This window comes from Cucurbita pepo, chromosome 20 (assembly GCF_057944985.1).
Source record: "Cucurbita pepo subsp. pepo isolate OVF chromosome 20, ASM5794498v1, whole genome shotgun sequence".
In the NCBI taxonomy this organism is placed as follows: Eukaryota; Viridiplantae; Streptophyta; class Magnoliopsida; order Cucurbitales; family Cucurbitaceae; genus Cucurbita; species Cucurbita pepo.
In genome coordinates, this window is record NC_141817.1 from 5,401,444 (window position 1) to 5,425,729 (window position 24,286).

Below are 24,286 nucleotides of genomic sequence, written 5' to 3' on the forward strand. Positions count from 1 at the left end.
AAAAAAATGGGATCGTTTTTTATGGACTTGTTGAGAATGATTCTCATGGCCTATTAGAAGTAAAAGACGCTCTGTTGGGATTAGGATCAGATTGCAGTCGATTTGATAATGATCGAGTGACATTGCTTCTTCGGCCCGAACCCAAAAATCTCTTAAATAGGATAGCTAAGCATTTCCTTTATGGGTTTATGGGTTGGGTTGTTGACTAAAAAATTGAGTGACAAATTATATAGTTTGAAAGCTGAAAAAGGTAAGTTCCTTTATTGAAATCTCTGTGATGCACATGTGATCCAAATGGGGGATGGCCCTGCCCTCAGCGCCCTCAGCGCCCTCAGCGCCCTCAGCGCCCTGTCCTATCAACAAGCGGATGCTAATGGCTATCAAGAGGAGGGGCCATGAGGGGCCATGGGGGGGGCCATGGGGGCCTGCTTTGCCTTCTCCCTCCCCCAACACATCCATCCAATTCAACCTTAATTCTACACTTCAACCAATTACGCCAATCCATACACCTATTATCCCCAACCTCCACCTACCTAATTTTCAATTATCCCGGACCACCACTCTTTAACGCCTTCCTTTCTTTTCTTTTCTTGAGTTATCCGTTCATTCAATGAATATGAATATGACGTTATTTTTCACATTCAATGGTATATCGCATCTTTCAGTCTACCCACTTGCTTCTGTGTAAGAAATTACAGGCCTTTGTGTGCGGGTTGTTATTTCAGTTAAACGTTCTTTATCTTTTCTTCTGAAAAATATATTTATTTATTTATTTTTTATTTGTGTAAACCATCTAGTTTGAATATAGGAAATTAGGGAGTTTTATTTGATTTTTTAAAAAAAAAATATTTTTGCCTTTCATCTTTTAAATGTTCACTTTTGTCTTGTACTTTTCATGAAAAGGTTAGTTTGGTCCTTATTGTTTTATTTTTATTTTTATTTTTATTTTTTCTCTTTCTTACTTTTGGGGACAAAAAGGTAATTTGATTATATGTTTTTTTTTTCTTTCTATCCACTAAAAAAGTATATTATCCATCATTACACTCTACAATTTTTACACATTCTCCTCTCTTAGGGGGTTTTGTTTTTTATTTATTATATATATACCTTTATTTTAGTCTCTTAATTTTCAATGATAAAATGACTATTTTAACCTTTGTTATTAATTTTTAAATAATAATAATTAAAAAATCAAAACTTCATTTTAAAACGGAACACTAAATTGATAAACATTAGTTTATTGAAAAGAAATCAATAATACGATATACTTTTTCAATTTTACGATTCACTAAAAAAAAAAAATTAAAATAAATTATTTAACCAATTTCAATAAATTTTAACTTTTCGAACTAAATTTAAAATTTATTAAACGTGCTTATAATATAGTAGTTAAAATTAAACGAGACCCATATAGTTGAAAATGGTACTTTAATTTTTTTTTTCTTTTTAATTAAGAAATGTTACTATGGCTTTGGAGAATAATTTATTTATTTATTTATTTTTCTCCAAGTGGAAAGAAAAGTACTTTTTTTATTTTATTTAGTGGATAAAGAAAAGTACTTTCACTTGGGATAATTCAATTATTTAATATAAAAGATTTTGGAGTGTTTGTAAGCATCAAATCAAATCATTTCCATGTAATGCATATTTCAATTTATATTTTATAAACTGTTATGCACATCAATTAATCTATACTATAAAAAGGTTTGTAGTGGAGCAACTTTGTTTCCTCATTTTATTTTGGTGTCCTCCCAAGTTTTAGTGAAAACATCTATCCATTGTATTTTAGACGAAACATAACATGATTTGATGATTCTATCTTATAACTTTTCTCGAACTAGATGACAATTTATTTTAATGTGATTCGTATGTTCGTGAAAAATTGGATTGATTGCTATATGTAATGCTGCTTGATTATCACAATACAACAATGCTGATTCGGACAGTGGAATCTTCAAGTCTTGAAGAATGTATCTCAGCCAAGTTAACTCTAAACAAGTATTTGTCATAGCTCTATACTATGCTGATTCTGGTGATATTTTGGGCACATTGATTCGTTTGTTTAGACTTACATGAAATAATTGAATTTCACAAGATGCAGAACCCAGAAATAGACCATCTGACAGTTCGACAACCACCCCAATCAGAATATGCTTTGTAATCTTAATTGAATCTCCCAACGTGGTTTGCTTGGTTCATGCATAAATTGAGACTTTCGAGGACGATCCTCAGCCAATGCCTTGAAGCTCCCTAGAAACACCTGCAACAAAGAAACATAAGAGAGAGGGAGGAACGAAGATCTTTTCTAGCGACGTTGAAACCTCCATTCCGACCCTAATACCAAGTAAACCAACTAGGGAAAACCCTCACTGGCCTTAGAACATCCACTTAGAGCAGATCGACGTCATGGTGGTCGTCGTAGTCACCATCGGCTTTCAATTTTTAACCCAGTTTCCACCATTCCAACCCTACTGAACCTATTTTCGACCCCGATTAAGGTAATTGTGGTCGTTTTAGAGCCGTATTTCACATTATTAATTGGATTATTAGTTTAATTGTGAAATATTAACAAAAGGTGACGAACGGTGTAATAGGAAACAAACCCTAGCAACCTTTGGAGTAGCTCTCGAGGAACAAGAGCTTACGTTAATTAAATTAGGAAATACTTCGGCTAAGGCCAACCAAGTTAGTGGCCTTACTATAGGATAGACTAGAAATTGTACGAGTTACAATTATGATGTATGAGCTATGGTGATGTATGAGTTATGATGATGTATGATCGGTATCGTATGATGTCGTATACTAGTATATGATGATGTATGAATGGTATCGTATGATGTCATATACTAGTATATGATGATGTATGAATGGTATCGTATGATACCGTATACTAGTATATTATGACGTATGAGTTATGATGATGCATGAGTTATGATGTTGTATGAGCAGCGTTGTATGATGCCACATACTAGTATATGATGATGAATAAGTTATGTTGATGTATGAGCATGATGTTTGAGCTGTAATGCATGTGATATGTACATGATTTATGTTTCGATGCATGACGTACATGATATGTTTGATGCACTTGATGGCATTATGATGAGTATGATGATGTTTCCATATTGAGCATGCTATATGATAATGTATGTCATGTTGCATCATGTCGTTAGATCAACCTAGGACACAACCCTAAGAGCATGAGAACGATGTTAATATAATTATTAACCAATGAGCATATGTTAGTTAGTGTAACAAAGAGATGAGACTAGAGGGTTGTGTCAGAAGAGATCATATGATGGATTTAGAGAGACCTCAGGCATATTATATGTTCATAGCATAGGGATAATTATCCTAGAGATGATGAGTGGGACGCGCACAGTATTACGAGCAAGGTGTTCATGGGGAGCATGACACTATGGGGTTCCGCTGACCTCCGGGCATTGCTACATATTAGATTGACCAGAGGGTCCAGGGGGTGTGCGAGCGCCCTGGAGATTCACACTCGCATGTGTAGGTCGTGTGTAGGGAAGTACTACACATCCAATTTGTCCGAGACTAGAGGCCACCCTTAGATGAGCAAGAGATAGGTCCCGAAATCATGATTACATGTAATTACATTAGCATGACCCCTATAATGGGGTCACTTGCTCAGACCGTGTGTCATATTATTTTTCAGGTAAAGGCAAAGCACCCATGTACGGTTGATGGCGACATCATAATCAGAGACTGTGGCACGTGCATAGGGTAGATGCATATTTAAATTCCTAGTCTTAGGTTAGAATAAGATGTTTGCATTTCATTATTTAAATTATTTCATTTGTAATTGCTTTTATTTTAATTTTGAATTCCAGCGTTATGTTTAGAAACATGCAAGTCCAGTAGTGTTTTCTATCAGTTTAAAGTGTTTTGAAGGTTTTAATTTTTTCCGCTATTTATGACGAGCATTTAATAGTTATATTTCGTATTTAAGAGATAGCATGAGACATTAGTAGCGACTCTGAGTATGTAGAAATTTAGCGACGTTACAAGATTACCATGGAGAAAGACATTTTGAACATCCAACTAATGAGTGAATCCTTTTCGAGCAGCAGCAACAGTGAGTAAGCAACGAAGTGTAGTAAGTTTCTCTGTAGGAGAAAATGTCTCTTTGTAATCAATACCTACAACCTAAGTGTATCCCTTTGCTACCAGTCATGCTTTATAATATTCAACAGAACCATCAGAGTTGTATTTAATCTTGTATACCCAACGACAGCCAATAGCTTCATGGTCAGGTGGTAGAGGAACAAGAGACCAAGTATGATTACGTTCAAAAGCTGCAATTTTAGCATTCATACCATGATGCCAGAATGGGCCACTAACTGCCTCATCATAGGTATTAGGTTCTACGTGGACTGTATAAGAGCTAGAAAAACATGTTGAGTAGGAAAAAATGGGAGAGAGAAAGGTAATGATGAAGAGGATACCTGGGTGCCAATGTTGGGACTTGAGCTAGAGCTTAAATGATTGGCTGCAGAAGACATCTCATAATCATTACGCCAAGCTGGAAGTTATTTGGTACGAGTAGAATTGATGTATCAAGTGAGATAGGATTAGAATTAGTGGGTGAATCTGAGACGACGAAATAGGAGGAAAATGGATGTTTGAGTAAGATGAATCATGGAGTGGTAAAATGAAAGTTGAAGGAGCTAATGTCAAAGTTTGAGAAGAAGACGGAAGGAATTGCCTCCATTTCGTTGTAGAGTACAGTAAAACCATCAACAATAGTGAGAAAAAAACGTCAAACTACTATTTGGAGCGGATTTTGTTTTCTCTTTCTACCACTCTTCCAACTCGAAACTTATCTCTTCTTTCTTTTTTTTTTTTTTTTTTCCCTTTCTTCTTCTTCTTCCATAATACTGATTCGGGCCATTGCGTCGTCGCTTGAAAATCTGCCTGTCGAGCTCTGATTCAAACGTTTCTTCCCTCACCTTCTTCATAAAACTTAAAGGTAGTGTTATAGGGAAAAGCTAGGGATTAATTTAATACTTTCTCGTGGATGGTAGAATGAGTTATATACCTCCAAAATTCATCACAAAACTTATCCAAGCCGGAATTCAAACCAGAAGATTTTTTTTTTGGCCAGCCGATTCTAGAGCTTTTCAAGACCTAATTTCTTCGTGAAAATTCTTCCCTGTACTTCCCTCTGGCTAAAGAATTTGTTTTGGAGTTAAGCATTTTATCTTAATTTTTGGAATTCATCCTCAGTCTATAAACTTATTGAGAAGCGCAAAGGTCCTTTCTTGGGCAGCCTGATCTAGGACATATTAGTCCCCGATTTATTTATCAAAAGTACTCATCGTAATCCTCTAAAACTAAAGAAAGGCTCAATTTTGAAGAACTGGACTATTAGTAAGAGTTCAATCATTACCCCCAAATCTTACTCGAAAATAATTTTCTTCATTTGGACATGCTCCTAGACTTGTTAACCTTCGTGTTCTTCTATGGAAATGTTCATTAGAGGTGTAGAAACTGAATGAGATAGGTTTTTCTTGACAACTTTGTGTGTGGTCTTGGATTGGAAATAAGTGTTTGAGGCTCCTTTAACCCTCGTTTCCTTCATCAAACTTGTCGGTAATCTTGTTTAGAAGGTGTAGGAGCAAGTTTGAAGGGAAATGATGGACTATGCCTCTTGAATCTTGAAGAAATTTGAGAGTAAAAAACTCAAAATCTTAGAGGCTATAACTCCCAATTAAAGGATCGACTTAGCTAGATTCTTGCTCCAATTGATAGCCCTTATTTTAATATTTACAGAGGGAGCTTAAATCAAGTTAAAACCTCTGGAATCGTCATTAATTTTTACAGATTTTTGTTATAAATATCTTCTCTGATCACTCGGCAACTATTCTCCATTTTGAATTCTTGTAGTTGGATAGGATGGGATTACTTCCTCTAGAACATACTCAGATTTGGCAAACATCCAACAATGGAAAATGAAGATATGAGGAATTTTCTATAGGATACTCATTGTCGCGCAATATTGTTTTTTGATCCGGGGCATTTTCGTAATTTTTTTTTTGAATTTCAAGGGTATTTTAGTAATTTGCCATTTTTAAAAAAATATTTTAGTATTTTTTTTTATAATCCAAATATATATATATATATATATATATGAAACTTCTTTTACCATTTGTTGGTCATATTTGCCTTATGGATCATCTTGAAATTCTTTTGCAAGGAGTTAAAAATCCTAGAAGTTTCTTAAAATTAGAAAAAGGACATTTTCGCCTTTTATGCTTTTTTTCCCCTTTCCGATCCTTTTCCAAAGGTCTTGATTCCCGATAATTACTGAAGTTACTTTCTTAGGACCCATGTCCTTGATTGAATCCCTTCATTTCTTTCCTTAGATTCTTTAAATCTTACCTAGGCGGCTTAAACTTACTTGAGTTACTTTCATCTTACCTTATTACAACATTGATTCTGTAATGAACAATTTATTTATGGCCTAATCATAAACTAAGTCTCGGGCAAGGGAGTGAGACTCTATTGTTCAAAATTATACTAATAATCTTGGATTATTCATACCAATGATAATATTAAATTATTAAATTAATTCTCAAAGGCATAAATCTCAACCGTGAAGAGATCAAGATCTATTGAGAACATTCAGATAAGATACGATCTCATAGGAATTAGGTTAAGGATTTGATTTTTCGAAGCTTCTACATTTGATTTCTTCTCGTTTATTGATGATTTTTTTTTTTTTTTATTGACCATTTAGGTTCGTTCTAAGAATCCGTACGACTTTGTAGAAGAATTTGAAAAATATTGAAGCAATAATTGAAGGCTTAGAAATGGGGCAAACAACTAGATGAGAGAATGCAAGCGTCCGAAAGTTGAGGTAGGAGACAACCAGTCTAGTAGGTTCGGTTCAATCCAACTTAGTTGGACTGGTTAAGTCGATCTAATCAAATCGAGTTTGTGTATTGCTTGTAGTATATAATTGAGCATGAATGTTGTGGATGATTTAGGATCTAATTCACTATTGAATATTATGTGACATTGAATAGATTACGAGCATGTTAGGGGTTCATGATTAAGTCGATTTACTGTGTCTCTATTTGATTATGTGAGTTATGCTTGATGTGAACATGTTGCTATATGGAGACGCTTAGTGGTTCACCAACTAATTCTTATTTGTGAACTTGTCTCGATTGATAAAAGTCTACATAGTGCTTTTAGTAGCTCGCTATGATGTGAGGACTATTAGAGGGTTGCGAGTTAACCTTTAATAGGGAATCTATCTCGGTGGGATCCGTATTTATATCTTTACGATTATGAGTTGGTATGAATGGGGCCGAGCCTTGTGATGCATGAACCTTTTAGTTCCATATAAGTACTGTGTGGGGGCGATTAGGTGATCTCTATTCCTTAGTTGTAAGCTTGTTTAGATGAGGGCCAGAGACTGCATAGGATCTGTCTCGATTGATTGTGTACGTAACAACAGTATGAGATTATGAGTTGTAGCCATGATGAGATCTTTATTCCTTAGTTGTAAACTTGTTTAGATGAGGACTAGGGACTGCATAGGATCTGTCTCGATTGATGAAAGTACGAGATTATGAGTTGGAACCATGATGAGGTTGCGCCTTAAGCACCTACGATGTACAAGTTGATTATGATTGAGGGACTAATAATCTCGATGAGGTAAATGAGCTTCGAGGGCCAAACAACGAGAATCAATAAACTAATAAAAGCTCCAATAGGTTGAATAATAAGAAGCTATGAAATTGTAAAACCGAAACCTTAAGTTGAGCTTGGGTGAGCTAGTAAAGCTTATATTTAGTCGAGGAAAGCCTATGAATTAAAAGTGCAACATCTTGTTATGTAATAAGACACAAATGATTTAATGAAAATTAATGACATAACACTTAAAAATGAAGTTAGAGCTTGCAAGTAAACTATTTTTCGGTTTTTTTTATACTCATCCATACTATCTTATCATTTTTAGATGGAAACTAAGTTGCACGGTTGAGGCAAGGGTTTGGACGAGCTATGGGGTTATAGGGGTCGAGATAGATCCAAATCTTAATTTCTGACTTCTGATGATTTCCATGTACTTGTTTTAATGCTACGTTTTGAAAGAAAAATAGCATACAACGACTTAAATAACACAACGACTTAAATAGCATACAACTCCGGATAGGAAGATTTGACGACTAATTGTATCTCCGTATCATTTTGAGGCTAATAAAGAATCGTGAGACTTAAAAGTGCAGTCAAAAGTGACTAAAGTGTCGAACAAGGAGGGTACTTTGTTCGAGGGCTCCAGAGAAAGGAGTCGGATAATATCATACCGTAATTCTTGCAAACTAATACATTGTTGTTTACTTATTTCAAAATTGAACCGATCGTATACACTTATTTTTTATGAGAATATCAATTTGAAATAAAAATGAAGGGCATCTATGTAATGTTCAAATTTGTTTTTTTCCAACCAAACCAAGAAATTGACTTTTGGGTGTTGAATTTTTCTATATTCTTTGAGAGTATTTTTGGACATTGAGAGTATGTTTGGACATTGTTTTAAAACTTTAAATGCATTAATGATTTTTTTTTTTTTAGTTTGTGTTTGTACATTTATAAAAAATTAAAGGTATTCACGTGTTGGAAAAAGTAAATGAATGTGAGCATGAAATGGGAGGTTGTTGAATGGATCCCAAATGTTTGAAGAGATGGAGTCGAAGATATTGCTCATCACCCATGTCACAACCGGACCCGTCTTGGGCTCTGTGGCCTAAGTGGGTTATCTTATGTCTTGGGTTCTGTGCCTAAGTGAGTTATCTTGTGTCCGCCTAAGTGAGTTACCTTGTGACACATACATATGTCAGAGTAAGGGTGAATGTTGTAAGACGAGTGTCTCAAGCGACTTCTTTTGAAATGAGTTTTTTAAGGACGGTGCTGACATTATGCTCCAACCCATGTGTCGAAGATTGAAATATGGACTGGACCTGCTATCTAGTACATTATCCCTAAATGATTTATCATAGACATGAAGGGGTCTTTGCCTTGATAAAACTCGAATTGATATGTAGGACACATAGGTTCGTTCTCGATAAACATGTCTGAGTAAGCTTCAATAGTTGATGACATCCCGAGATCTGGGATGACATCAAAATATATTAGTCGTGTTAACAGGGAACCAAAATGACAAGAGGAGTTCTGACGATGCATGTGAGAGACCTTAACCCCAAGTAGAGGGAAGATCGAGCCATATAACTTAACCTAGTGTAGAGGCAAGTCAAATAGAGTTATAGATGATTGAATATACACACCAAATTTCGCACAAATTAACCTTAACACTCATCACCCATCGAAAAATGGAGGAGAATAAAGCTACACCAGAAATATGTTCTTAAACTAGGGACTAAAAATGTAATTTAGGATGATATTATAAACCAATGAATGATATTGTACTAAAAAGTAAGTAGTAACAAAAAAGGCAAGCTAAAAAGAGGCTTTCTTCTTCCTCCTTTTATTATTATTAATTATTCATTTTATTTTAGTTAGCAAGTTGTTGGATAAAAGACCTTTATGCTGCCCATATCTCTTTATACACAAATTAAGATGAAATTATGGGGCCTTAAAATGAGAGTAGAAAGAAATTAAAAAAAAAAAAAAAAAAAAAAAAAAAAAGGGCAAGGGCAGGGCAGGGCAGGGCAGGGCAGGGCAGACAGGTGGTGGACAGCAGTCGTTTGGTGATTCGGACCCCTTTGGTTCCGGGACAAAATACCGATGCAAAATTATTGTTTTGTGAAAAAGGGCCTTCCTTTATTATTACCCCTTTGACCCTTCTTCTTTTCTCTCATCCCCCTTTTCCACTGTCACGCACACCACCAAAACCAAACCAAACCAAACCCAACCCCAACCCCAACCCCCTTTCCCCTTCATTTTAGGTATGCTTTTCCTCCCTTCATCTTGCTCTTCTTTCATTTCTTCTGGTTTTTGCTTCTCTGGGGTTGCGTTTTCTCCCCCATGGATCTGTTCTTTGCACTGAATAAGAAGCTTGTGGGTTTCCATTTCAAGATCTGGGGTTTCTTTGTTACCCTTTGAATCTTCTGTTTCTTCTATGTTGTTTCATCTATATGTATTTCATTTTGATGCAGTTTTCAGGTCATGATTCGGAGGCAGGAGTGTTCTTCATATTGTGTGCTGCTCAATGAATTTTCTCAAATCTGATTTGCTTTAATCCAAACTCTTTCTTACCTCTAATGGCCCCAAAAACGGCTTCCAAGCCTTCTGCAACTGATCCAAAGTCCTTAACTGAGCCAGTTATCTCCGGAGATGTATTGAACTCCACGCAGAGATCCTTGAATCAGTGTACTTTGAGTGATTCATCAAGCACCAAAGAGATCACATTGACCCAGCGAGATCCTGCGCTTACCTGGACTCGGAGTATAGCAGAGGACTCTGTGGAACCTGAAAAGAAGACATCAGAATGTGAGAGTGGGAAGGATACAAACAGTGTTGCTAAGAGCAGTGGAAGTGGTAAAATTAGTAACTGTGTGGAGATGGTTGAGAGTGGGAAGAGCAGCGTGTGTCGGGGTAGCACGAGCAGCGATATCAGCGATGAAAGCAGCTGTAGCAGCTTTAGTAGTAGCATCAGTAAGCCTCACAAGTCGAATGACTTGAGATGGGAGGCCATCCAAGCTGTCCGTGCAAGGGATGGGATTTTGGGATTAGGCCATTTTAGACTGTTGAAGAGACTAGGTTGTGGCGATATCGGAAGCGTCTACTTGTCGGAGTTGAGCGGTACTAAATGTTACTTTGCAATGAAGGTCATGGATAAAGGGTCTCTAGCGAGTCGAAAGAAGTTGCTTCGTGCTCAGACCGAACGAGAAATACTGCAATCTCTTGATCATCCATTCCTGCCTACATTGTATACTCATTTCGAAACTGATAAGTTCTCATGCTTGGTGATGGAGTTCTGCCCTGGGGGAGACTTGCACACTCTAAGGCAGAGACAGCCCGGGAAGCATTTTCCCGAACAGGCCGTGAAGTATGTTCGTCGCCCTCGAACTTAATCACTATACATTCATGTTTCTTTGCCTGCATAAAGCTTATAATAAGCATATGGTTTTTGATGCAGATTTTATGTAGCAGAGGTCCTCCTAGCACTTGAGTATCTTCACATGCTCGGGATCGTATACCGGGACCTTAAGCCCGAGAATGTTCTCGTGAGGGAGGACGGACACATAATGCTTTCAGATTTTGATCTTTCCTTAAGATGTGCTGTTAGTCCAACGTTGGTTAAGGGCTCGTGTTCGGAGTCCGAGGCGTTGAGAAAGAATTCAGTTTATTGTGCTCAACCGGCTTGTATCCAACCTTCCTGCATTCAGCCATCCTGTGTAGTTCCCACCATGTGCTTCTCTCCCAGGCTTTTCTCTAGCAAGTCAAAGAAGGATAGGAAACCCAAGATTGAAATAGGAAACCAGGTAACGCCATTGCCAGAGCTCGTTGCAGAGCCTACGGAGGCAAGGTCAATGTCGTTCGTTGGTACACACGAGTACTTGGCGCCCGAGATCATTAAAGGCGAAGGTCATGGAAGTGCTGTTGACTGGTGGACATTTGGGATCTTTCTATATGAACTGCTGTTTGGTAAAACTCCTTTTAAGGGATCTGGGAATCGAGCGACGTTGTTCAACGTCGTCGGTCAGCCTTTACGGTTCCCTGAATCACCAGTTGTTAGTTTCGCCGCGAGAGATCTCATCAGGGGATTGCTTGTCAAGGAACCACAGCATAGATTAGCTTACAAACGAGGAGCAACTGAGATCAAACAACACCCCTTCTTTGAAGGTGTTAACTGGGCATTGATTCGATGCGCTTCGCCACCGGAAGTACCAAAGCCTGTCGAGATCGAGCGGATACCCTCACCAACACCTCCAGTCAGTGGAAAAACTGTAATGGGTAGACCTGGCCCTGACTCCAAATCATCTGATAATTATCTGGAGTTTGATTTCTTTTAGTAACGAGACAATACTTGTTCTTGCCTGTCAACAATTTCAATTTTCAGTTTGCAGAAGTAATGGTATGTACTTTTTGTCATCTAAAGCTTGAGAATAGTTCACATAAGGTCAGTGGATCAGAAGAAGATTGGGATTTAACCACCAAAACACCTCCAAGATACGAATTCACTGCGGCGATGTTCTTTCTTCATGATCTTGAAATTTGTAGAACAAGAAGATGATGATGATGAAGATGAATCAATCACTTGGCAGGTGGATTCCTTTCCTTCTTCACATATGATTTTCACATCACAAAATTCTTCTGCATTTTTCAGTATTTGTTTGGCTATTCCTTCTCTCTTCGATCTCCATTTTCTTGTATGATCCAGAATTCACAAACTCTCAGCACAGAGATTAAGAACATTTAAACATTTAGGTTTTGAAACTGAGAATTACTTGGTTGTTTAGAGAGAGAGAGAGAGAGAGAGAGAGAGAGAGAGACCTGGCCTTGGTGCTGTTCCTCCCTAGTATCAGTTTCCTTATCTGGAGAAGAGAGATAAGATCAAGAATCGCCTTGGCTACCATATCACTCTCGATCATCACAACCTCCACATTGACCTGTAAGAATTTGGTTGTATAAACTGGATCATAAAATCGAACAAACGAAACGTGATCTGGTGCTATACCTGAGCAGAAGAACATGTATCAACAAATTTGTGGAGAAACTCCCTCCTCTTTGCTCTCTCTTCCGCCATGAACTTCTCCACTATCTTCGGACCGACCTGGCTCCTCGGAAGCATTCCCACTTGATTACGAAACACGCAACAATTTTAGTTAGATGAAAGTGATTCTATGCCAAAATCTCTGTTACAGAGAGGGAGAGGGAGATAGGACATACACGGGCTGGGGACGAAGCGAATCTCGGGGGAGACATGGAGCAAATACACGATACTGGATGGTAAAACAGCGAAATCGAGAGTCCATTGCAAGGCGGCCATACTGGAAGCGGCGTTATCGCCGATCCCAACGTAAACGCAATGGTTCGATTTGCGAAAATCGAAGGAGAACCAACTCTCTTCGCAATCATCCTCCAGTTTACGATTCGATTGCACATCAAGCCCTAGGTCGATCTCGAACAGATCGCTGGATTTCTCCTCTTCATTCACGCTTAAGCTTCGATGAAATTTGAAATCATCACTGCCTAAGTAGTAGTGCTTACTCGTCGATTCTTGAACGTCGGAACGAACACCTCCATCCACTAACAGAGATACCGAACCCAACATGTTGATTCCCCGTCGATGGAAAGCTAGAACAGAAAGGCATGAACAACGAGAAAACTAAAAATTTCCAGTCAAATTTATACACGATTTTACAGAAGTATTCAATTAATCAAGGGGAAACGTGGGATTTAAGTTTCTGACGTACATGGGTTTGGATCAAAGATGATGATCATCATATTCGGATCTTCAAATCAATTAATCTGGACATACCTTAATTCATATTCTGAATCTTCAACATTAAATAAACCTTTTCAATAAATTTAAAATAAAATTTAACGGAAAAGAACGTTGAATTATGAGTTTATTAAGTTTTTAAAACTTTGAAATTATCTAATAAATAATTTAAATATATTTATTTTTTTTTTTTTACTCAAATAAAAACTGTTAAATTCAATTTAACCTAAAATTTAAAATTATATATAATTTAAAAAGGTAGAATATGTCAAGTTTATTAAAAATTGAGAGATTAATAATTTAATAGGAAATAAAGAGAGCATTAAGCATGACATATTATTAGTGAGGGGAGAGAGATTTAAATAATAAGAGGAAAAGCATAATATAAAACGAATATTATATGATAATTTATATGGTTCGCATGCTTCATATCGTATATGAAAGTGTTGATAAAAGGAATATCCGAATATGTTTTTATTTTATTTTATTTTATTTTAACTAATTAAAATTTATTTTATTAACTATTTGAAGTTAAATCTTTTTTTCTACATTTTAATTAAAATGCTTAGAACTCATATTTTTAGTTAATTAATTAAAATATATAGAACTCATATTTTTAAGTAATTAATTAAAATATTTAGAATTCATATCTTATAATTTTTTTTGTAGAATTTTTTTTTTAGCATTTTATATATATATATATATATATATATATATATATATATATATATATATATTCTTTTTTAAGGGTATAAAAAACAATCTAATGATCTGAAAACTCGTTCAACCTAACTCAATATATACGGTTTAAGTTGAGATAAACTTATTTGAATTGAGTTTGTTTAAGAGTTGTCCGTAAATGTAATAGATGTGGTTGAACTGAACTAACCCGAATTTAGCGTTAGTTTTAAAATTTAGAGACTTACCAAATAAATGGTGTTACAAAATATTTATATAAGGCATAGAATTAAGTGTTTTTGACAGCATTGCAACTATACAGTTCATGAAATTGTGAGTTGTCAATATGTCTCAAACCTAAAAACTTAATCAACTTTATTTTCCATTCCAAATCTAATTTTTTCTTCCTCATCTTAAGGATTTTTTTTTTTTTTTAATAATATCGACACGAGTTTGAGATATAATAGCTCATTTTCTGAGGGATTTGAGTTATGAACTACGAATTGATTCTAATTACAGATTCGATAAATTTTTTCAATATCATTTATGGGATATAAGTTGATGAGATACGTTTAGATGAGATGATATGTTCATAATCAAAATATAGTAGAGTAACAGAAGTATGACTTAGAACTACTCTCTCGTATAGCCATGTAGCTCTCGCAAGCTATGAGTAAATATAAACATATTTCGCTCGATCTAGTTTCCATAGTTTCTTATGATTTGGCCTAATGGGACTTCCATCTTATAGTGATATCTCATCATTCATCTCCAAAGAGAGCGTATCTACCCATCAGAGTTCTCTATAAGATCTTAGGGTGAAGTTGTCAACTTTCCCCTACCCGATAGTTATATGTAGTAAGTCGTTGTTGTTACATTTTTGCTTACATTCTCATATAACACTAATTTCAATTTCTCAAATCTTGCTTTCAAAACTCTCTTTCGAAATCTCTCGCCCCCGTTTTCTAAAACTTTCTTCTTGAACTGGGGTCAGAGGCTCGAGCATACGTCGCTTGGCCATAGGCGACACAAGAACGAATAAGCTTAACTCACTTATTGCTGGAAAGTGAGTGTCAAACAATTGCAAGTGCACTGCCACCAAAATACGATTGTGACAAGTGGTATCTAAGTTGTGTACCTACATATCATAATTATATGAGGTAGTACTGAATTACTATATTGGTTCTCTAGCACCTAATAAGCCTCGTAATATCATATGAGCTACTGGATATTCATGTGGACTCTTGTCCAGTGGACAAGTTAACGACTAAGAAATAGTTCAAGATTATTTCTTTATGGTCACCACATGGTATTTTATGGGTCAGATTAAATGATTTCAGGACATGACCTGATATGTACTAGCTCCTCGAATTACTGAGTGCCAATGTCGACCCCTATCTATTGAGACAGGTTCACTATTAAGAGCTACTAGCAACTTTACTAGTCCTCACATCATACAGTCAATCATATGGGAGTGATTCCATATCCTGAAAATTCCATGATATCACTCGAGATAAGTTCACAATTAGAAGTGAGTTGACAAGTGCCCTAACCGTTCTCACATGGTAGCAACATCGTGCTGCATGATAATGATCACAAGATATAAGATAAAACATAATAAATTGAAATAATCTAACTCCTTATCACGCTCCTGCAACGATCATTTAACGTGGTACATAGAACATTTATCCATATAGTCACACCACAACAATCAATTATGGGTATTCGAATTAATTTATCGAAGCAGACCATAACTCGTAGTTTATTGTCTTAATCATGCATATTTTTGGCTCGTAAACCGAATGCCAGCAAATTCAGACATGTCCTCCATGCAGACATGTCCTCCCTTCCTAAATAAAGAATCCCAAATGCAGTAAAAAATAAACTTTTCTCCTAATAAAACAAAGGCTTTGCATTGGTTTGTAAAAATTGAGGAACCAAATAATGATTGGATGGGTTTGGGTTTTGCCTCACCCGCTCGCAATTGACGGCAATTATGTTGATAGCGGTTGCCAGGCTTGCACCAATCCTCACACTTAGAGGAACTGACAGCGTGTCACGTGATTGAAGAAAATATTATGAGAAAATGCAAAAAAAAAAAAAAAAAAAAAAAAAAAAAAAAAAAAAAAAAAATCACGATGCCACCGCGTACATGGGCACTTTGCCTTTACCTGAAAAATGATATGGCACACGGCCTGAGTATTTCGAAGAATATTCAGTAAGTGACCCTACTATAGGGGTCCATGCTAAATGCAATCGCATGCAAATATGCTACAGGGACCTATCTCTATCCCATCTCATGCTAGGGGTGGCCTCTAGTCTGGACTATTATGGATGTGTAGTACTTCCCTACACACGACTCCCACGTGTGAGTGTGAATTTCTAGGCAGCTCGCCCGCCCCCTGGTCTCTCTCTAGTCAAGCTAGGTATCTATAGCGACGTCCGAAGGTCAGTAGAACCCCTCGTGTCATGCTCACCATGATCACTCTCATTATCATATTGTGCACGTTCGCACTCATCATCTATAGGTGAAGTATCCCTATGCTTATGTACACACAACATACGTGACATCCCTCTAGTTCTCATCTTAACGTCTCTTCTGACACAACCCTAGTCTTATCTCTCTATTACGTTTAGTAATACAAGCTTATTAGATATTTATTCATATCATATTTCATTCTCTTAAGGCTGTGTCGGAAGTCAAACTATCGACATGATGCAATATGACACTCATCATCATGCAACATGCTTAATATGAAAAAAGTCATCATATTAAGGTAAACGTCATGCAAAACATCATAATCATCATGCGACCATTAAATGCATTAAACATGTAAGTATATCATACATCAATATAACTCACATACATCATCATGCATCATGATAAAAAAAATGGAGTGTGGAGGGCATATTTTTTCAAGAATAGGATTAAAACTACTCGATAATGAAATCCTGCAAATTCTCCCCAACCTGAGATTACCCGCCCTCGATTCCTTCTATAAAAATATTCCTCAAGTTTCCCAAAAAAAAAAAAAAAAAAAAAAAAAAAAAAAAAACACAAATGAATTGGTCATAGTGGACAATTTAAGCTTTAAGGATCGAACTTTTTCCCGAACCTCACCTTTGAGAACTCAATTGGACACTTGTGTCTAGTCGTGTTAGGCCTCGATCCCTTCTACAAATGTATGGTAATCTCTTTCCAAAGATGTAGGAATAAGAACGAAGTTTTTTGGTCGTAGTCCCTAATTTGTCCAAAGACAATACGTCTAATACCCAAAACATAGAAGCCACATTCCCGTTCTTTGAGCTTCTTCTTTTTTGAACTCTCAGATTGTATTTTCCCGAATTTGAATTGTCATATGAAACTTTATCTTGATAGTTATAGGGATATTGAACTAATATAACTCAATGTTAGTCAGGAGAAAGTTGTGAGAAAGAACCAGCTCGTAGAAGCTTATTATGCATTTTTCGAGTATTAGGTGGGAGTTAGCATCCTCTAGAACTCTAAGAAGAATATAGCCAGTTGTGTAACCATATTGTAGCCATTAATAGAAATATAACCGCTTAAGATTACAGACCCTTATCCACTATCTTAATCCGATTTGATTTTGTTACTCACGTTTCCTTTCTGCTATATCACAATTAGTATTAAACAAGAACAAACAATAATACCCATTATTGACGTTATCCGTACTTAACATGTAGTTCCTAAATAATTGAGTAAAAAGTTCATCTTAACTTCATGTGAAATCGATAATTTACTTATTACTTGTTGTCAAGCGATTTAGTAGTTCAAATGTTTGTTCCCACATAAACTCAAATATGGTCAACAGTATTAGAAATGAGTTAGGACTCGAAATCTCCATAGAAAGAGAACAAATGAAATGGAAAAAAATTACGAACGTTCAACAATAATATTAATACTTTCTATAAAACATACTTATGAGCGTCACTTGTTTGTTGAGGAATCGATACATACTCATCAACACGCTAAAATAGCGGTCCAATCTCGATTCATGTTCGAATCAAACTCAAATTTTGACCCGTACTAAAAAAAAATACTAAGATATCGTAGTTTTTAGTTCATAAGAATTTTTAAAAGTGTTAAATACCAATTAAAAAATAAAATACTAAGCTAAACTTTCTAGTGTTGAGTAATCATAAAACATTAATTCAAAAAAATGTAAGGAAAAAAACATTAATATTCAATGATCTAATCTAATGGATTAGCTAAATCGACTAAAATTCGGTGAAGTTATGGTCTTTGCTATAGTCGACCTCAGACCCATCCATTGGCTAAGAACCGATATGCTTGAGTTTGGGTCGAGGTTGAGCCTTCAATTTTTAGGAGAGGGTTGGTTTGACTTGACCCATTTACACCGATGAAATACTTGAAATAATACTTGTCGTAACTTATTCTTGCACTAATAACTTCCTCTTCAGGAGTGTCCATCAATATCTGTAGTTAATGTTTATCTCGGTTCATTCTTATGCCCTCCATTAAATCTTACAAGAGACTGCTCTATGTCTTGGGTCCATTAATAAATGTCATTGTCTAGATCCTTTGTCCATGGCTGCTATAATCTTTTCAATATTGAATTACAACTAATATGCGTACATAATAGTGAAGCGCATATTAGTGAAGTAAACAGTGATCGGTCGAAAGTTTGCAGCGTAGCTCAACTCCGACCTATGCCCACAAGTTAACTTCTTGCTATTCCTTGCATAAAGTGTAACAAACTAGTAAGCATATTTAGATGGGCGAGATTTAAAACTCACGATTCTCATTTTTTCTACATTTGGTATTAATTGATCATAACTTTATATGGATGGAGTAACTCACATATTAGTTGACTTAATAGCTGGAACACGTGATCTCGAACGGATTTGGTGATCTTCTTCGATCGACCTTTGATTTATTGATCTTTTCGGATTAGTTTCTAAGTTGTGATCTTATTGGATAGACCTTTTAATTGTTGATTTTGTTAGATAAACCATTGACTTGGTGATGTACTTGGAGAACTTGGCTCTAAATTTTCTAAATTTGCTGAAGAGACTGCCTCATGTGTACTTTTTAGGTGACTCGAGCCCATACCCATCAACTTCGCCAACTTCCTCTTATGAAGATTTATGGATTTTTGAACGAATCTTTGAGCAAGATTTTTAGTGAGATCAATGTTTGGAGAAAGGGCCTCAAAAGTTGGATCCCAATTCTAAGTGGGTAAAACTCAAAACCTAGTAGAAGAGTGGATCCCAATTCTAAATGATATGAAATAAGGTGTTTTATTTATGCCACAAAAAATTAATGATAGATAATAAGACTGTACCATACATGATCTGATTTGGAAAAGTTTTATTGTATTTTTCAATTTTAGAGTATTATTTTTAAGGTCTTAAGTTACCATCGGTGATGGACATGCGAATTACAACATTTCTATTCCATTTCTATTCATCATAAGTTAATTTAAGTGCTATTTCCAAAGCTATAAATATTTATTCATGTAAGGCTATGAATAGTCATTCATGTTTATTTTATTAAGACTTTTTATTTTAGAAGGAAAGTTGCATATTATGTAAGTCATAAACTTGTTCCTCTCTATTTCTTGTGTTTAGATTTGCATACTAGAGTCATTCAAGTAGTCTTGATCAAGTTATCTTGTAGAGTAATTCGAATCACAAGTTTAAAAATTAGTTTTCTTTACGCTTGATCATGATCATCAAGGTAATTCATTCTAAAACATTCCCTCGGGTTGATTCTTTATCGTTTTTTGAGGTTCTTGGATAATTTAGATCTAAAGATCTTGTTCTTCAATAGGGTTGTTAGATCAAATCCCATGAGTTTCTTAACAGGGTCTTTCAAGTACAATGTTGGACTACATGGGTGTGCTGACATTGCTCCCAAGCCCATGTATCAGAGGTTGGTATATCTGCTATCCAATACGGAGTTCGTAAATGACATGGCATGGACATGGGAGAGTTCATACCCAAATAAGAACTCGGATGAAAGGATGTTCTAGATGTCCTAATGAGATGAGCGACAAATGGATTGGTCCAATAAACATGTTCGAGTAAGCCAAGATGCCCGAGTTGTCCCGAGACATGGGAAAGCATTACAATACACGAGTCATGTTGTTGGGAATTGAGATGATTATGAGATGTGATGTTTCACACTAGAGACATTGGCCTAGAGAAGAGGCAAGCTCGAGCCAGATAACTTATCTTGGTGTTGAGGTAAGTGGGCTAGAGTCACAGACAATTGAACATGCACATACGGGCAACGTGTGTGACCGAACAAGTTTAGATTCTGCATAAGTTGTGTTCGGCTGGCAAAGGCGAACCTCGCCTAAGATCCGACGAAGCCATAAAGACGGGCGAAAAAAAAAAAGGAATGGGGCTTGAGTACCCCTTAAGGCTTGTCATGAATGTGTCAATATCATGACGTCACACGGTTGAAGATATATGACCGTGACAATTAGCATCAAAGCCAAACTTTGTGTGTCTAAGTTGGACAAGACAGTCAAAAATATGAACCCAAGGGTAATGAAAACTTCATAAGCTTGTTGCCCGTCAATGAAGTACGAACCAAGCTCGTTTGCTAAGAGCTTGGGAGTTTCAAAATTAGGAAATAGACAATCAAAAGATGTAACAGGTAGGGTGCCTTTGAAAGAGTCATTCAGAATAATTCCTATGGTTGCAAGCAAAGAAGTTGGGGTTCAGATGAGACATGCGACAGTCAAGTGCAAAAATGGGCACAACACAAGTCCACATGGGTGGATGACGTCACTGCAAGTGAGGCAACTGAGTTAAGTAGGAGAGATCCCGAGAGAATAGGTTGCTCACTCGAGAGAAGTGCTCTCAGAAGTGATCATACATATGTTCCTTGAGCCATCACCTAATGGCTATGGTGGGTGACTTCACAAGAGTTGTCGAGACTAGAATCTGTTCGAATAGAGAGCATTAGGCTGGATGTGAGTGACATAGAGAACGAAACTATAGTAAGACCAAAGAAGCATCCGTGCAACATTTTACACATGAAGGTGGCCTAGATGAAAAGTTGGATGTAGTGTACTGTGTTATAAGCTTCTAGACCTTGCTTCTGAAAAGGGCTGTGGCCATGACAAGAAGATGTTATGATACACAAGTCCACCTTGCCACCATAAATCGATGTGACCATGACTAGAAAATATCGTGATAAAAATATCTATAAGGCTTAGAGAATACGATGTTTGAGGTCATAGTCGATGCTAGTTTTTTCATGGTTTGTTTGGTGTGTCTCAGGTCGAGGTCGAGTCTAAGAAGAGGCCAAAGTTAGGTCCTTAGTGGGATAGCTCATAATGATTGAGCAATTTTTTTTTAGTTCTTATGAAGTGAGTCTCGAAGAACGAGAGAAGGTTCGACAGTGGAATAGCCCGTAAGTAGTGCGCATGTTTCCGTATTTATTATGGGGCGCGATGAAATTTAACAGGTCAAGTTATCAGCAAATCCAATGTTTGGATCGTCATTGGGACGATGCAGAGATTAAGTAGGGGAGAGTGTCACAATTCACGATACGATTGTGCCCTTGATTAAGTCATTGAGGACGACGACTACTTTAATTAAGTGGGGGTCACAACCTCACTATAAAGATAGTAGGTTGTGACCCCCACATGCAGACAGACAAGGTGGTGACCCTTTACTGGCGTCCTTTCTGCCTTGTAAGGGCTGAGACTTGATGTCTTTTGGCTGAGCAATTGACCGTAAGGAGATTGTCGGAGGAAAAACAGCCGATTTTTGGAAAAAGAAAAATAGGAAAAACACGAGAGAGAGAGAGAGAGACGTATTTCAGATTCTGCTGAATTTCAGATTCTGCTGAAGACCTGATGATTTGTTTCTCATTCGATTGACATATTTAAATAACAATTATATGCTAAAAATGGAAAGGAGTGGCAACTCAATTAAAGTTATTCCACTCGAACGCTATTCCACTCAACTTAATTGTGTGGCTTTAACTAAATAAGAATGACTTTAACTCAAAAATAGGGATTTATCTAACAATCTCCTCTTAAAGCCTGTTGTATATCTACCTTATTGTTTGAACTCCGATCTTTGAGCGTAGTTCTTCAAATTTCACCTGCGCCAAAGATTTGGTGAAGATGTATCCAAGCTATTCCTCTGTTCGGATGAAATCAATTTTGATGAGCCCTCGATCTGCACATTTCCGGATGTAATGGAATCTGATTTCTATGTGCTTGCTCCGGTCGTGCAAAACTGAATTTTTTATCAGGGAGATCGTAGCTTTGTTGTCCACGTATAGCATTGGTGGATCACCTTCTCTTTCGATGAATTCTTCCATCAACCGTTGAAGCACAAGTCAGACCCCCTGTGTGGCCTGTGTGGCCGTCGTCGAAGCGGTTATGTACTATGCTTCGCAAGAGAACAGAGCAACTATCTTTTGTTTAGTTGATTGCCAGCAGATCTTGCCGCTTGAGAGGAAGTAAATCATCCTGTTGGTGCTCTTACGATCATCAATGTCACTAGCCATGTCATTATCACAGTAGTCGACTAGTTCAAGCTTTTCCTTTCCTCTCCCTGCACAATATCTCACACCCCGGCCTCTAGTTCCAGTCACATAACACAGGATGCGCTTGACAGCCACGAGATGCTCCTCCCTAAGTGCTTCTATAAACCTACTCATGTATCCAACGGAATAAGCGAGGTCAAGGCGTGTGTTTACCAGATAGCGCAGACTGCCGACAATGCTGTGGTAATTGGTGGCATCGACTGCCGTCATAGTGTCGGCCTTCCTTAGCTGGAGCCAGTCCTCCATTGGCGTCGTTGTAGGGTTACTGGTTGCTAGCCCAGCTTTGTCCAACAGCTTCTTCACGTACGCACCTTGACAGATGGTGATGCTGGTTGTACTCTGTTGCACTTTGATGCTGAGGTAGTAGTTGAGCATGCCGAGATCGCTCATCTTGAAGTTCCTTGACAACTCCCTCTTGAAGTTCTTTGACATCTTCCTCTTGAATCTTCCAAGAACTTTCATGTCGCCTCTAGTGATTATGAGGTCGTCGACATACACTCCCACGATCAGTCGTTGCTTGTCGTGGCCGTGCGTGTACATGCCATGCTCAGAGACACAACGCTTGAACTTCAGCGATAGCAGTGTACTATCGAGCTTCACGTTCCAGGCTCGTGGTGCTTGCCGAAGCCTAGAGTGCTTTGTGCAGGCATAGTACCTTGCCGAGGTTGTCATTGTCTAGGAAGTGAGGTGGTTGTCAGGCATAGATGGTCTCCTTCAGCTCTCCATTGAGGAAAGCGGATTTCACGTCCATGTGGTGGACCTCCCAAGAGTAATGTGCCACAATCACCAGCAACAGGTGGACGAATTCCAACCTTTCCACCGGCGTGAATACCTCTTCGAAGTCCACTCCTTGCTTCTGGACGTAGCCCTTCGCCATCAGACGGTTCTTGTGCTTCACAACTTTTCCCTCTTTGTTACGCTTCAGTTTGAACACCCATTTGAGCCCTATGGCTCGGTCTCCTGATGACATGTCTTCCAGACTCCACGTCTTGTTCTTAGTGATGGACGTCATCTCTTCCTGCATTGCCTTCAGCCAGCACGGGTTTCTTTTTGCTTCGGCGAAGGATTTCAGTTCATCTGCGCTGATGGCATGTGTTGACTTTGGCAATTGGGAGAAAAAACGTCGACGGAAAAAAACCGGCTGAAGGAAAATTTCTTCGAAGAAAAAATAATGGAAAGTAAAAGGAGAGAGAGATTTGCTAAAGACTCGATGATTGATTTCCCATTCAGTTGAATATTTTAAATAACTCTAATCCCAAAAATGGAAAGTAGTGGACAAAAACTTGCGCCCAAAGTTGGCCAAAATGGCCAGCAAAAATTACGCTTTTTCATTCAACGGGGAGCGTTAATTCAGATTTTTCAAAAGTAAAAAACAACTAACGAAATCTAAGGAAACCATAGCTTTTATTTAACAATCTCCTCCTTTGAACTTCGATCTTTGAGCGTAGTTCTTCAAATTTTACCTGCGCCAGGGACTTGGTGAAAATGTCTCCAAGCTGTTCCTCTATTCGAATGAAATCAATCTTGATGAGCCCTCGATCTGCACATTCTCGGATGTAGTAGAATCTGATTTCTATGTGCTTGCTCCAGTTGTGCAGAACTGGATT

General features: G+C 37.3%; 2 protein-coding genes and 1 long non-coding RNA gene across 3 annotated transcripts; 1 reads left to right on the forward strand and 2 right to left on the reverse strand.

The window, feature by feature from the left end:
• Nucleotides 1–10,126: 10,126 nt before the first annotated feature.
• On the reverse strand, nt 10,127–10,683 carry LOC147786424 (uncharacterized). Its single transcript, XR_015414705.1, has 2 exons — nt 10,545–10,683; nt 10,127–10,461 (listed from the first exon to the last, which is right to left on the reverse strand). It is a non-coding gene; the product is annotated as an uncharacterized LOC147786424 (long non-coding RNA).
• LOC111783110 (serine/threonine-protein kinase D6PKL2-like) lies at nt 10,254–12,087 on the forward strand. The gene is made up of 2 exons (XM_087120662.1): nt 10,254–11,041; nt 11,132–12,087. The coding sequence occupies exons 1-2, from the start codon at nt 10,254–10,256 to the stop codon at nt 12,006–12,008; spliced, it is 1,665 nt and encodes a 554-aa protein (XP_086976788.1). The 3' UTR covers nt 12,009–12,087.
• Nucleotides 11,421–23,351, reverse strand: LOC111783574 (uncharacterized). Its single transcript, XM_087120767.1, has 5 exons — nt 22,619–23,351; nt 12,886–13,293; nt 12,674–12,792; nt 12,490–12,605; nt 11,421–12,362 (listed from the first exon to the last, which is right to left on the reverse strand). The coding sequence occupies exons 1-5, from the start codon at nt 23,349–23,351 to the stop codon at nt 12,143–12,145; spliced, it is 1,596 nt and encodes a 531-aa protein (XP_086976893.1). The 3' UTR covers nt 11,421–12,142.
• Between the last annotated feature and the right edge of the window lie 935 nt (nt 23,352–24,286).